Source organism: Lycium barbarum, chromosome 7, assembly GCF_019175385.1.
Source record: "Lycium barbarum isolate Lr01 chromosome 7, ASM1917538v2, whole genome shotgun sequence".
Taxonomy (NCBI): Eukaryota; Viridiplantae; Streptophyta; class Magnoliopsida; order Solanales; family Solanaceae; genus Lycium; species Lycium barbarum.
Genome location: NC_083343.1, coordinates 25,707,874 through 25,721,848, shown reverse-complemented (window position 1 = coordinate 25,721,848; position 13,975 = coordinate 25,707,874). Strand labels below are relative to the sequence as shown.

General features: G+C 36.7%; 1 protein-coding gene across 1 annotated transcript; it reads left to right on the top strand.

Annotated features, from left to right (window-relative positions):
• Positions 1–2,963: 2,963 nt before the first annotated feature.
• On the top strand, positions 2,964–4,717 carry LOC132603322 (F-box protein At5g07610-like). The gene has a single exon (XM_060316321.1). It carries the CDS (start codon positions 3,101–3,103, stop codon positions 4,331–4,333), a length of 1,233 nt encoding a protein of 410 aa, XP_060172304.1. The 5' UTR covers positions 2,964–3,100; the 3' UTR covers positions 4,334–4,717.
• Positions 4,718–13,975: the final 9,258 nt, after the last annotated feature.

Sequence of the window (13,975 nt, the reverse complement as noted above, 5' to 3'; positions counted from 1 at the left end):
TGAGGTAAAGGAAGCAGTATTTGGGTTAAATTCTGATAGTGCAGGGGGACCTGATGGTTTCACAGGGAAATTTTTTCAAGTATGTTGGGACATCATTGCTAAGGATATGGTTAAAATGGTGAAAGCTTTCTTCTGTGGACATGAACTGCCCAGATATATCACTTGCACTAATTTGGTTCTAATTCCTAAGAAGAAGGAGGTTAACAATTTCTCTGATCTAAGACCTATTAGTCTCAGCAATTTTACCAATAAGGTGTTTTCCAGAATTATTCATGAAAGACTGGTGAAATTGCTTCCAAGACTAATATCCCCTCAACAAGCTGGTTTTGTAAAAGGCAGGAGTATTGTGGAAAATATTCTACTTGTACAAGAGATTGTACATGACATGAGATTGAGGGGTAAACCAGCTAATGTGGTGATAAAGCTTGACATGACTAAGGCCTATGACAGGGTCTCATGGTTATTTCTTACCAAGGTACTAAGAAAAATGGGATTTGGAGAAATCTTAATTGATATGGTGTTTAGAATTATTTCTAACAACTGGTATTCCATTCTAATTAATGGCCAGCCTTGTGGTTTTTTTAAATCATCTAGGGGTGTTAAGCAAGGGGATCCTTTATCTCCAACTTTGTTTATTTTGGCTTCAGAATGCATGTCCAGGGCTTTGAATTATCTTCATTCTAAAGAAAATTTTAGGGGATTTGGCATGCCTAAGTGGAGTCCTTATATAAATCACCTAGCATATGCAGATGACACCATCATTTTCTCTTCAGCTGAGGAGGACTCATTGAAACTCATTATGGATACCTTGGCATCTTATGAGGCAGTAAGTGGGCAAAAAGTTAACAAGATGAAAAGTGCAGTGTTCTTGCATCATAATGTGACTCAAGACGTAGAAGAAAAGGTGTTTTCCATTACCAGAATTCCTAGAAAGGAATTTCCATTCACATATCTGGGAGTTCCTATCTACTATGGAAGAAGAATGATAGCTCACTACAAGGAGATCATTGACAAGGTTTTCAACAGGCTGAATTCATGGACAGGGAAATTATTATCTATTGGTGGAAGAGTTACCCTCATTAAACATGTGCTGCAAAGCATGCCTATTCACCTATTATCAACATGTGACCCACCTGCAGGTGTGCTATCCCAAATACACAGACTGTTTGCTAAATTCTTTTGGAGCAATTCAGTGGGCAATTCTAGCAAACATTGGGTGACTTGGACAACTTTATGTTATCCTCACGAGGAAGGCGGAATGGGTTTCAAGAGCTTGCAAGATGTCTCTAAGGCTTTGTTCTCAAAACTTTGGTGGAATTTTAGGACCAAACAATCATTATGGAGGATGTATATGAGCAACAAATACCTTAAAAAAAAACATGCAGTGACTGTTCAGTGGAAAAGAGGGACATATATTTGGAGGAAAATGATCCAGTGCAGAGACATAGTAGAAAAGGAGATTTGGTGGCAAGTGAAACAAGGTGACTCCTACTTTTGGTTAGATAATTGGACAGGCTTAGGGGCATTGTACCAAATACTACCTTCTGATTTCAACATAGACAAAACATTGATCCAAACAAAAGAAATGGGAAATGGAGAAGGATGGGATGAACAAAGGCTGAGGGAACTATTGACAGGAAACATTGTGGATCATATCATACAAAGTGTAAGCCCTCCATCATGTAATGAAACACTTGATAGGCCATACTGGAAATTGGATATGGGAGGCAAATTCACAGTGAAGACTGCTTTCAATTTAGTTAGACAAAGGGAGGAACCAAGCATCTTGTACAGGAAGTTTTGGATTAAAGGTTTGCCAGTAAAGATTTCTTTCTTCAGCTGGAGATTATGGAAAGCTAAAGTGCCATTAGATGATGTAGTGAAGAAATGGGGTATTCAGTTTCCTTCAAGATGTTATTGTTGTGAAAATCCAGAAGTGGAAACAATTTCACATGTCTTCTTACATTCTGCTACAGCTCAATTTATATGGAAGGGGTTTTGTAGACCTATGGGCATAAATATTCAGAATTTACAATTGAGCCAGGTGATTAATCAATGGTGGGATACTCCAGTGAACATCCATGTTAAATACATTTTTCAAGCTATACCTTCAATTATTCTGTGGGAACTATGGAAAAGGAGGAATGCTATTAAGCATGGAGGAAAGATGTCCAAAGTTAAATTAATGTACCAGATTGTGCACACCATTGTCATGTTCATGAAGATTAGAAGGGGAAATTTTAAACATGCATCTTACAAGTGGAGCACACTGATACAATCATTACAGAACTACAAACCTAAAATTAAGGTAGTTCAAGTGAATTGGAGGCCACCTGACAGGGGATGGATCAAGTGTAACACAGATGGAGCAGCTAGAGGAAATCCTGGAAGAGGATCATGGGGGTTTTGTTTGAGGAATGAGAATGGTGATTTGATTGCTGCTAAAGCAAAGGAATTAACAAATCCAGCTAGCACTAATACTCAGGCTGAAGCAATGGCTATTCTACAAGCAATAAAGTATGTTGAGGAGAAAAAATTTCAGCAAATACTTATTGAAACTGATTCCTTACTTTTGATGAATTGCATTCTTAAAATCTGGAAAGTACCTTGGCAAATTATTGAAGTAGTGGAGGAGATTTGGAAAAGAATGCAAAATAGAACTTTTAAAATCACTCATATCATGAGAGAAGGGAATCAGTTGGCTGACCACTTGGCCAATCTAGCATTAGATGAAGGGGAAGTGAATGTTGAATCATTTCAAGAATTAGGAGCTAAAGGCAGGGGACTCATCAACAATGATAAATTGGATTCGCCTTACTTGAGGATCAAAACATGCAGGAAATAGTTGGGTGGAAGAATGGAGGAGAGGAAAATTGGATTCTTTAAAAACAAGAACCCATGATTTGGTCGGACAGCTGTTCTTGGCTTTGTCTTACTTTATTGCTTTTTGCTTTTCTCCTTTCTGTAAAGACTCTTCTTTTAGTTATTAAAATAATAAAAGGAACTACTAGGTGTTCACCTGGTAGTGGTTTAAAAAAAAATAAAAGTATATATATTTATAGATAAGGCGTGCCCAACTTACTACACGTCTGTCAAGAGAATGTCAGAAACATCCTTACAGAGAATCTCCGGTAACCGCCCACAAGATTCTCCGTCATCAATCACTAAAGTCACCTCAAATTCCGATCTCTTAACGGAGATTCTCCTTTTTCTACCTCCTAAATCCCTTCTCCGTTTCCAAACCGTTTCTAAACACTGGTTTTCCGTTATCTCAAGTCAAAGATTCCGTCAACTCCACTGCCGGAAAAAACAAAAATCAGTCAAAGTTGACGGACTTTTATTCTGTTGGTGGGTATATGGTAATAACTATGTTGAATTTATCCCTTTCAATAATTGCATGTCCAAAAAGCAAAAGGGTGTCATTCCTTTAGCACTCAAGAATATTGTTGTTAACTCTACATCTTCAAAGATTGTACATTTGCATTCTTGTAATGGATTGTTCTCTATTAGTTTCAACTTGGGAGTTGAAAATGATCAAGTATACTATGTTTATAATCCTAGTACAAATCAACATAGGTTGATTCCATGTCCTGATATAGGTACCGAGGCTTGGGAGATTGTGGTAATGAATTTGGCTTTTGATCCTATGGTATCTGATGGTTATAAGCTTGTTTGTGTAATGAAATCAAATGGGGTTTATGAATTTTGGGTATATTCATCAGAAACTGGAGTTTGGAGAGATTCTATGGAGATATTGGATATAAATCAAGATTTTTTAGCTCATGGTGTTTTCTTGAATGGTTGTATGCATTGGGTTAGTGAAAAATGGTCTTTTTTAAGGTTCGATTTGGGTTCGTCGTGCTTTAGAGATATGCCTAGTACTGTGATTTCTAGTGGCGTGTTGAAAAGGAATGTAAGGTATTTTGGGGAGTCTGGTGGACATTTGCATCTTATTGAGGTACAGGGGTTTAGCTCGATGAGTTTTGAAGTTTTTGAGTTGGAGAGTGATTATTCTAAGTGGTTTGTGAAGTATCGTGTTGATCTTAGTTCGTTGCATACTGCTTATCCGTTGATGTTGAGTGAAGAACTTGATTTACTAGATGTGAATCGTCTCACTTGCAATGTTGTATCTGTGGTTGTGGATGACGAGGAAAAGACAGCAAGGTTTTTGGTATGCACGCCGGATGTTATTATTGAGTATGATGCTCGCCGTATGACTATCAAGGAGGTTGCAGAGATAGATATAGCAAAGATACCCGTTATCTGGGAAGATGTTTCGGTGTTTGAATGGAATGACACCCACCAATATGTTGAGACAATGGCTTGTGTCTGATATCCCTATGGTTTCTTGTATATAAGTTTATTTACTTAAAGAAAAGAGATGGACCACATTCGTGTATGCAAATGATGTGGTCACTCATCATTGGAGACGCCTGATTATGATGTTTATGATCTATTTCCTGCAAATAACATCTTGTTTTCTCTGCTTAATGGCATCTATTCATGGCACATCAGAGAATAGTATTTGTGCTGTTTTACTTTTTTTTTTTTTTTTTGGCCAACAATCTCATTAGAAATCTGTGGTTGCTCTCTTCGTTTGTAAGTATTCAATAATGAAATTACTAGTTCTCTACGGATGTAATTGAAGTGTAAATAACTTGCTGTACATTGACAATCCAAGGAGGATGATGTATATGATTTATGATTTGGTGTGCCACATATTCTGGGAGTTATTTGCTTTGATTTGAATCTTACACTTCTTGAAGACTGTAAATCTGTTTCATGATGTAACTGATGATCCAAACAGAAAAGAGACAATAAAGAACAGAAAGAAATGAAAGGTTTCAATGTTTCCTTTCTGTTTGTCTTCATTTCCATGTATCAAGAGGCAAATAGTCTAAGTGTGGTATATAGGAGGTTGACAACCATTGATCATGTACCAGAGCTGCACATTTACTTGAGAAGTAAAAATCGATTGTGCGGAAGTGGCAGTTAGGGTTAGAGCGATGTTTTTCCCTACATAGTATCTTATGAATACCTTCCCATAAATTTTCTAGAGGAGTTTTTCAGATAATGACATTGGTTATCTGTTGTCTGCTTGTTCTTTCTCAAGTTTTCACTGGCAGGGTATCAACCCCATTGAATATTAATCTGGTGTTACAATATTTTGGTTTCTGTTATCATTGAACTTCTGTTCTTTAAAGCTTCTATTAACAAATGCAGAAACCATTAAGTTGAGTTGAATGAGACTTGTTAAGAGGTAAATATTCTTCACAAGTCACTCAGGCAATGTGATGCAGAGGGATTTTCTCGTTTTGTGATGTGTACCTATGTAAATGAACCAAGAATTCTATCCGTCGTTTAGATGTGAGACAAAAAAAAAAATTAATTATTTGTGTTTCTGCAAATTAGATCATCATAGTCATTGGCTCTGTCTCTTACACCCGATCCTAGTCGACCGAACACATTGATAAAGATATTGACGGCAATGCCCTTGTACACTGGAGAGAAAGAGTTCCAAGCTGAATCGGGCTAAATCCACTAAAGGTGGACAAGAATCATCAATTAGGTGGCAGCAAGGTTTGTGACCCTTTGATCTATAGTCATTGGCTCTGTCTCTATATGCTCAAGGATTCATCTTTTGCACAGAAAGAAAGATTTATCATGGAACTTCAAGAAATTTGCTGCAGCCATAAAGGGAGGATTGGCCTGAGGTAGCCTAACCTTTCTATCTGCTGCATTCATCATGATGAATTAACTATGAGCCATAGCCATAAGGGGTCGTTTGGTTCGCGGACTAAGTTATCTGGGATTATAGTCCTAGGATTAACTAAAGTTGATGTTATGAGCCATAGCCATCTTAGCAGGTAGAGTGTTAAAAGACTTTTTGTTCAGTGCTGCCTAGGTCACATTTCATGTTGAATCCAGAGGAAATCAAAGATTGATTTTCAGATTTTCGACACCCCCTTTAATTAACTTTCAGTTCATCTTCTCGAAAAGTTGTACGTATCGTTTCGGTGCCACAGCTGCAATTGTAAGTTTATCTGCTGCAATTACCCTCTGTGCAACTGCTTTTGACAGTAAGCTTAAAGGCTATGTTCTAGCGAATAAGATCTCACTTGGTGTTATATTCCCATTTCACACCATATACTCCCTCCGTCCCAATTTATGTAATGTTCTTTCCTTTTTAATCAGTCCCAAAAAGAATGATATCTGCCTATATTTAGTATTAGCAATTTGACTTTAAACTTTCCATTTTACCTTTAATGAGATCATTTCTGATCACACAAATATCTATGACTCTTTTTGAACCACAAATTTTAGTAGTCTTCCTTTTATTTTAAACTCCGTGTTCAGTCAAATACCTTCACGTAAATTGAGATGGAGGAAGTACTAATCTTGACGTAGGTGCACTTATCAAGCTGATATGTTGACCTCTCACTGACATTAGATCAAAGCAAGTTTGGTGAAAGATGACCCAGTCTCGGAGAACATAGAATCTCAGAAAGTCTATTAATTGTTTAAAGTTTGTTTGTTACTAAAGATTAATTGCTTAGGTCAATGGCTTAAGTTATGTAGTTGGATACTGTCATAATTTGCATCTAACTTTGCTTGAACATGCATTATGTTGTCATAATTTGCACCTAACTTTGCTTGAACATGCATTAAATTGTAACTTTTTCTTTTTTAGGGGGTGATGTGGACTGGTGGGTGGCAAGGAGTCTAGATTCACAACTACCACATGTTGATAGCGACGAGTTTAATTTTTTATTTCCAATTATTTCAGCTTTTTTCCATCTGTTTGATATTGAAATATTTTTAGGGAGAAAGATACAAAATTCTTCTATAGATTCAAATCCTGATACCGACAAGTTTAACTTTGTCCCCCAACTTATTGATATTAGAATATTTTTGGGAGAGAGAGATACAAAATTCTTGTGTAGATTCAAATTCTTATCCCAAAAAGTTCCATTTTTATTTCCTTTGGTAAACTGTTTTTCATTTCAACTTGATACTCCTTGGAATATTTGGAGAAAGATACAAATTCCTGAGCCCGACGAGTTTAGTATGTTATTTTCCATTTAAAATATTAGATTGTTAGCATTTCACAAAGTCCTTTACAATTTGCACCCCCAACATATACATTTTTTTTCTTTGTAATTTATATTTTATCCTATTATTTTTAATAATTTGCACCTTAATCTCTTTAGATCCTTGAAAAATCATTAAAATTCAATTATTTACAAGGGAAAATTAGGAAAATAAATTAACAAAACATAAAAAGATTATTTAATTAATTGAAAAGACAAAAGCAATATTGAATAAGAAACATTTGCTCGTTCCTCTCCATTCACAGACTCTTCAAGCCTTTCTGGGGGGTGGGGGGGGGGGGGCGAGGGGGAAGGGGGAGAGTGAGAGGACAACGATAGAGATGACACTACATTATGATAAGAGTAGAAACTAAAAAAGTACTGCAACAAATGATTTTCCATTTTCGTCGTGGAACAGAGTACTCATTATGCTTTTCTTTAGCTCATCCAGATCTTATTTTTCAAAAATAAATATAGATAAATTAAATGTATCTTTGTTGCTCATTCAGAATGCCGAAGTTCATATATGTCACGACCCAATTCGTGGGTCGAACAGGCATTCACGCTAACCCTCCTGGTGGGCGAACCTTTTCCTTACTTTACCATTTTTAATATTAACATGCGGAAGATTAAATAATACAAGCAATCTCAAATCATATCATAAATATCTAAAGTGCGGAAGTACAAACGTAACCCCAAGAATCTGAGTCCGCAACTTAAATGATCCAAAGAGTGACTAAAGGTACCAAAATAACCCAGAAAAAAAATAAAGTGACCGAAGTAAATTGCAGTTTGGCCCTATTGCGCACTCATTTAGCGCGCAAAGGGTAGTATTTTTTTTCCACACAATTTTAAAGCTCTCAAATTCACGTTTTTTTTCATACTTTGACCCAAGATTAGTCATGTTTCAGAACTCCGAAATATTAATATTTTATATAGAACTTGATATCTTTTTTTGCGGACAATAATGTTGGCTCATTACATCAAGTTTACCTAAATGTTTAGACCGTCGTTTGAGGGGTTGTAGAGTGCCCCGAAGTAAGTTTTGTTTGTTTGAATCTTGTTATCTTTAGGTTTAAGTCTTTTATTTTATAAGGTTTTGTTTTAAGTGTTTTATTTTTTAGTCAATGCATTACTTATTTTCGAATGTACAAATAAAAATATTATATTAAAAAATAATTCATCCAATACGAGAGGTTCAAAATAATTCATTGCAATAACCAAATAATACATCATTATTTGCAATAACAAAATATTTAAAACAATGCATCAAGTACGGGAGGCTCTTCTACTACGAGATGTACTTGCACCACCATGGCCTCGTAGGCTACACAAACACTTATCACGGCCAAACTCCTTACACGAGGAACACCTGCGAGAGTATCCTATCATTGACATCCATTTGATTGTGAGTCCGAGTTCGTGCGTTAACCCGAATTTTACGGATATACTCCTCGTTAGCAACCATTGAAAATGGCTCGTTTGGCCAATAAGCTTGATCACCAAGTGGGTAGAAGTGGCCGGCATATGCTTTAGCATAACTTTTGACACTGTATTCCAATGCCACATAACTTGATATCGTTTTTCCCATTGCCTCGAAACACTTGACGGCATGAGAACACGGCATGTGGTATGTTTGCCACTTACCACAACTGCACGTTCTCGTGCCCTCATAAACGGTATGTATGTTTCCTCCCCTACCCTGGTAATAACCTGTTCTGACTTCATACACACGTTCAGCCAGGCTATACTCGGTCATCTTGTGTAGCTGATATTTTTTCCTGTGATGCTCCATCATTTTTGAAGGTTTTGGCATCCATCTCCCACCCTCTGCTAATATGGCTCTGGCTTGCTTGGTTCGTGTCATAAACCGCTCCACAACTTGCATGAAAGTCATTCTTGCCATTGCAGTAACGGGTAGTCCCCGAGCAGATTTTAGCAGACCATTGAATGACTCCGAGCTATTTATTGTAAGCATCCCCCATCTCCTGCCTTCATCAGCATGTAATGTCCAGTTTTCAACTTCGATTTTCTTCAACCAATTATATGCTTCTGGCCTCACTGCCTTGATCGTCTCCATCCTCACAAGCCATTTTTTTGTTGATGCTCCATCGCAGCCGCCCAAATCAATTTGTTGAGTGTGCCGTTTCCAAACTTCGTTTGAAAAATTCCCTTAATGTGCCTTAAACAATAGCGATGGTAAGCAAAGGGAGGTTGCCACCCCTCCAAAGTAGACATGTTGTGCATTATGCCTTGATGTCGATCAGATAGCATGCATATGCCCATACGATCCTTAATAATATGCTGCCTCAAATGTGTCAAAAACATCCCCCATGTCTCGTTGCTCTCGTTAGCGGCAATTGCGCCATTGGCATCCATTCCTACTGCAATCAGTAGCTTGATGTCGTATACACCATATACATACGTGTCATCTATTAATATGACTGGTCGGCAGTGAGCAAACCCATCAATGGATGGTTTGAATGCCCAAAACAGATAGTTGAAAATATTGCCAGCCAGAAGCCTCTGCTCTACAACAGTTCCAGCATTGAATTTTTGTAGAGCTGCCATATACCTCGACAACGTCTGGAAAGAGCCTTCCCAATTTCCATAAATCATCTCAAACGCACGCCTACGCCTAAGATATCCCTTTCTCTTGCTTATTGTTTTTTGATATACTATCTTAACGTTTCTAATGCAATCTTTGATAGGGATCCTGCACAAGTTTAAACAAACAACACTTAGCAATGACAATTTAATTGATTTAAGAATTATAATGAACTAGATCGAATAGGTTACCTTGAGGTTTCGGCAACGTCTTTAAGTAGCACTTGAGCAATCATATTTATATCTAAATTAAAATGATCTGCTCGATTCTCTCCCATATCACAAGTGTGACGTTTGTGAAATTTTGTGATAACCCACATACCATCGGGCTTAATAATTCCCCGAAGTATCCATGCACAGCCTTGATACTGTCGTCTACAAACTAGTCTCCATATTTTTCTGGTTGAATCATCAACCCTATACTCCTTAATTTCCTTGTAACAATAAATTTTGACTGCCTTTTGCAATGCCTTTTTTTATCCGAATACCATCCCTTTTTCAAGGTAGCAATCATCTTTTATAAGATCGGCCGGTTCTTTTCACATTTTTTGACGACATCGATCATCTTCTCTGGTGAAGACAAAGGCATCAGCACGACCTTGAAGATTGTCTAGTTATGGAATATTGTCAGAATGCCACTGCATTGGGCTTTCGGGAGGGCTTTCGGGAGGGTTTTCGGGAGTTGGGTTTTCCGGCAGCGGACTTTGCATCAATGCTATTAAATTTTCTTGCTGCCTACCAGATTGAACATCGACCTCTTCGTCTTCATCATCATCATCGGTTTCTTCTGCATTATTCGGTTCGCTATCACTTGATGATGTCTCATAATAATTTGGACAATCATCACCATCTAAGAAAGGCCTCTTCCTACACCAAAAGTAACGTATTTTAAATACCAACATCAAATATATATGAATTATTTAATATCTAGGTGATGAACCTACCGATATTGATCTATATTGACATAGTTTGGAGAAAGATCATCTCTACGGAACTGAGTGGATTGCCTAAAATCATCATTTGGTACAACTGACGAGTTTTGTGAATAATTTTCAATTCCACCGAACTGAGAGTTTTGCCCAATATTACTCATATCAGGTGTGTAACCCCTACAAAGATACCAAAAATGGATATTTACCAATAAATAAAATAAACACATGCTACTACAAAAAATAATAATTTAAAAATGAATATTTACCAATTTTTAGTGTAAGTTTGATTAAATTGCTGGCTTAGAGTTTCCAGCGGGACCTGACCACTCAAAATGTGTCCATAACAACTAAAGTGCCCATAAGTGTTATCATGAGTAGGCTGGACTTGAGGGACTTCTTCAGGTATATATCTTTTCTATATACATTTCAAGAACATAAATGGCGACTAAATCCCTATATTCTTCAAGCGCCCTCAAATACTCCCTCAAAGAGTCATCATCATTGATATTGCACACACCATAAAGCACTAAGCCTTGTGAACCGTTGTGTGGATATCTTCCAATTACAGATAATCCATACTCTGTGGGATCGGTGTTCATTTTTTGTGCAGGTAAGTGACTAATGTTTCATAACTTAAGGTTGTTGGAAACTTTACATGGGATTTTGGTTTGATACTATAACAAACGGTATTATTGTCATCAAGTATATCTCTATCCCAAAATAGAGAAACCTTAACGGTTGAAGAAGGAGAAGACTTTTTTTTTTTTTTTGAAGTTTGAGTTTTTTCAAGAACTTAAAAGACTTAAACTTATGAAATGGATGAGTTTTTACCTCATCCAACATTCATATTAAATAGGCGAAATATGAGCGCAAAAGTGAACATTTAAAAAACGTAGGAACCCTATTGCGCATGAAAATACTGCGCAATACTTTTGCTCATGAAAATGTTGCGCAATAGGATAAGATTTTTGAAATAATGCAGCATTGTGTTGTTACATCAAGCATAGTGTGTCATAAAAAGCGAAAAAATAATGCAGCATTATGTTGTCACATCAAGCATGAAGTGTCATCAAAAGCGGTCAAATAATGAGCATTGTGTTGTCAGATCAAGCATAGTGTGTCATAAAAAGCGGACAAGCATAGCGTATCATCTATGACTTATATATTGCGCATTTAAATGTTGCGCAAAACAAGTTAGTGTCACAAAAAGCGGACAAATAATGCAGCATTGTGTGGTCACATCAAGCATAGTGTGTCATAAAAAGCGGTCAAATAATGGAGCATTGTGTTATCACATCAAGCATAGTGTGTCATATAAAGAGGATAAGCATAGTATGTCATCTATGGCTCATATATTACGCTTTTAAATGTTGCACAATACAAGTTAGTTTCATAAAAAACGAACAAATAATGCAGCATTGTGTGGTCACATCAACCATAGTGTGTCATAAAAAGCGGTTAAATAAATGGAGCATTATGTTGTCACATCAAGCATACTGTGTCATAAAAGCGGACAAGCATAGTGTGTCATCTATGCATCATAGATTGCACATTTAAATTTTACGCAATACAAGTTAGTGTCATAAAAAGCGGACAAATAATGCAGCATTATGTTGTCACATCAAGCATAGTATGTCATAAAAAGCGGTCAAATAATGGAGCATTGTGTTGTCACATCAAGCATAGTGTGTCACTAAAAGCGGACAAGCATAGTGTGTCACTAAAAGCAAACAAGCATAGTGTGTCATCTATGGCTCATATATTGCGCAATTAAATGTTGCGCAATATAAGTGTTACATCCCATATTTTGTACATTGGGACATTCTGAGTTAACTACGATAAGTTAAGGACAAGACCATTTTTCGGTTTTGTCTTAATGCACAAGTTGTTTGTAAGTACTATTAGTATGGAATATTAAGGAAGGCTGGGGGTAAAGAGGGAAATTCACAAGGTGGTTCATGGTAATATTGGGGAAGGCTAAGGGAAAATTTGAAATTAGGAAAATAATTTTTCATGAATCACAAAACAAAAAAAAAAAAGTCTTGAAACAAAAGGCCATGTGGCCGTCCAAGGTGGTGTAAGCCAAGGCCTACATGGAAGCTTAATATAAGTGTATAAAAGATGACTAATTAGATCATGTTTATCATCTTCACCCTTAGAAAGTTGAAGAAACTTGGAGAAGAAAAAAAGATAGCCTATTCGGCCAAGGTGACCAAAAATTTAGGTCCAAAAATCTTGATCAAAAAAAATATTTTCTTCTAGCAATTCAACCAATTGGAAGGTCCTCTTTAACGTGAGATAGTTGTTGGAGCAATTAAACCACTCCTTGTTGCAAATTCATAACCCTAGCCAAGTGAAAAGTATGGTGAAAAGGTAAGGTTTAATCTCCTTTTCTATGTGTTAGAAATGATTTGTGCATGTTGTAGTATGTAGAAATGAATGAAATTCATGAAAATATGGATGTCATGTTGTAGCCGTGTAGGTGTAGGTGTTGTGTAGAAAGGATGAATTAATTTTACTTAGTATTTTGGTTGTTGTTATGATGGATTCTATGATGGAAATGAAAGTTTAATAATTCTAGTTGAAGTTGTAATTGTTGGAGAGTTGTTTTAGAAGCTAATGTGACTTTAATACCACTTCTTGTACTTATGGAAAATAATGTTGCTAGCATGTGAATTGTTGGTGAAGTTCATGAATTTGAAAGAAGGAAATGTGTTGTTATTGCTCTTGTTGCATTTGGAAGGTTCCGGGTGGAGTGGAGTTTTGGTTGGGTTGTTTTGAATATTGTGCGGATTGTTTGAAGTTTTCTTGAGTTTTGTTTGAATGGTTCCGGATTAGTATTTGGGGTGTGCGAGCATTGATGTTAGCTTGATTGTATGTAGTTGAAGTAAATGTAAATGGAATGCCGTCGAATTATATAAAAGGGAGTTGTTAATGTTAGAATGCGTTTTGAATTAATTGTTGATGTTGTTAATATGGTTGTTGGTATTGTTGTTGACGATTTGGCCGAGTTGAATTCTCGGGGTTGTTGAATTTACAGGGGAAATGCTGCCGAAATTTCTGTAGACAAGTACTAGCTTAGGATTGAATTCCTAAGTACTTGTAGCTAACGTTTGGTATTTAATGACGTTATTCTAGATCTTGGGGAGCCCGAGACTTGAGTTGGGATTAGCTTAGGAAGCGAGCAAAGTATGTAAAGCCTAACCTTTCTTTCTTTTGGCATGTCCTAGTTGCAAGTAAGCTATGATACGAGCCTCGGGGTAACTCCATTCATAAGATCCGAGCATGCCGACAATTTTTATTCACTTCTTGATGTTAGTATTCCTAATATAGTCGAACTATGGT

Excerpts from the sequence above, each read along its gene's own strand:
- LOC132603322 (XM_060316321.1), top strand. The coding sequence starts at position 3,101 with ATGTCAGAAACATCCTTACAGAGAATCTCCGGTAACCGCCCACAAGAT.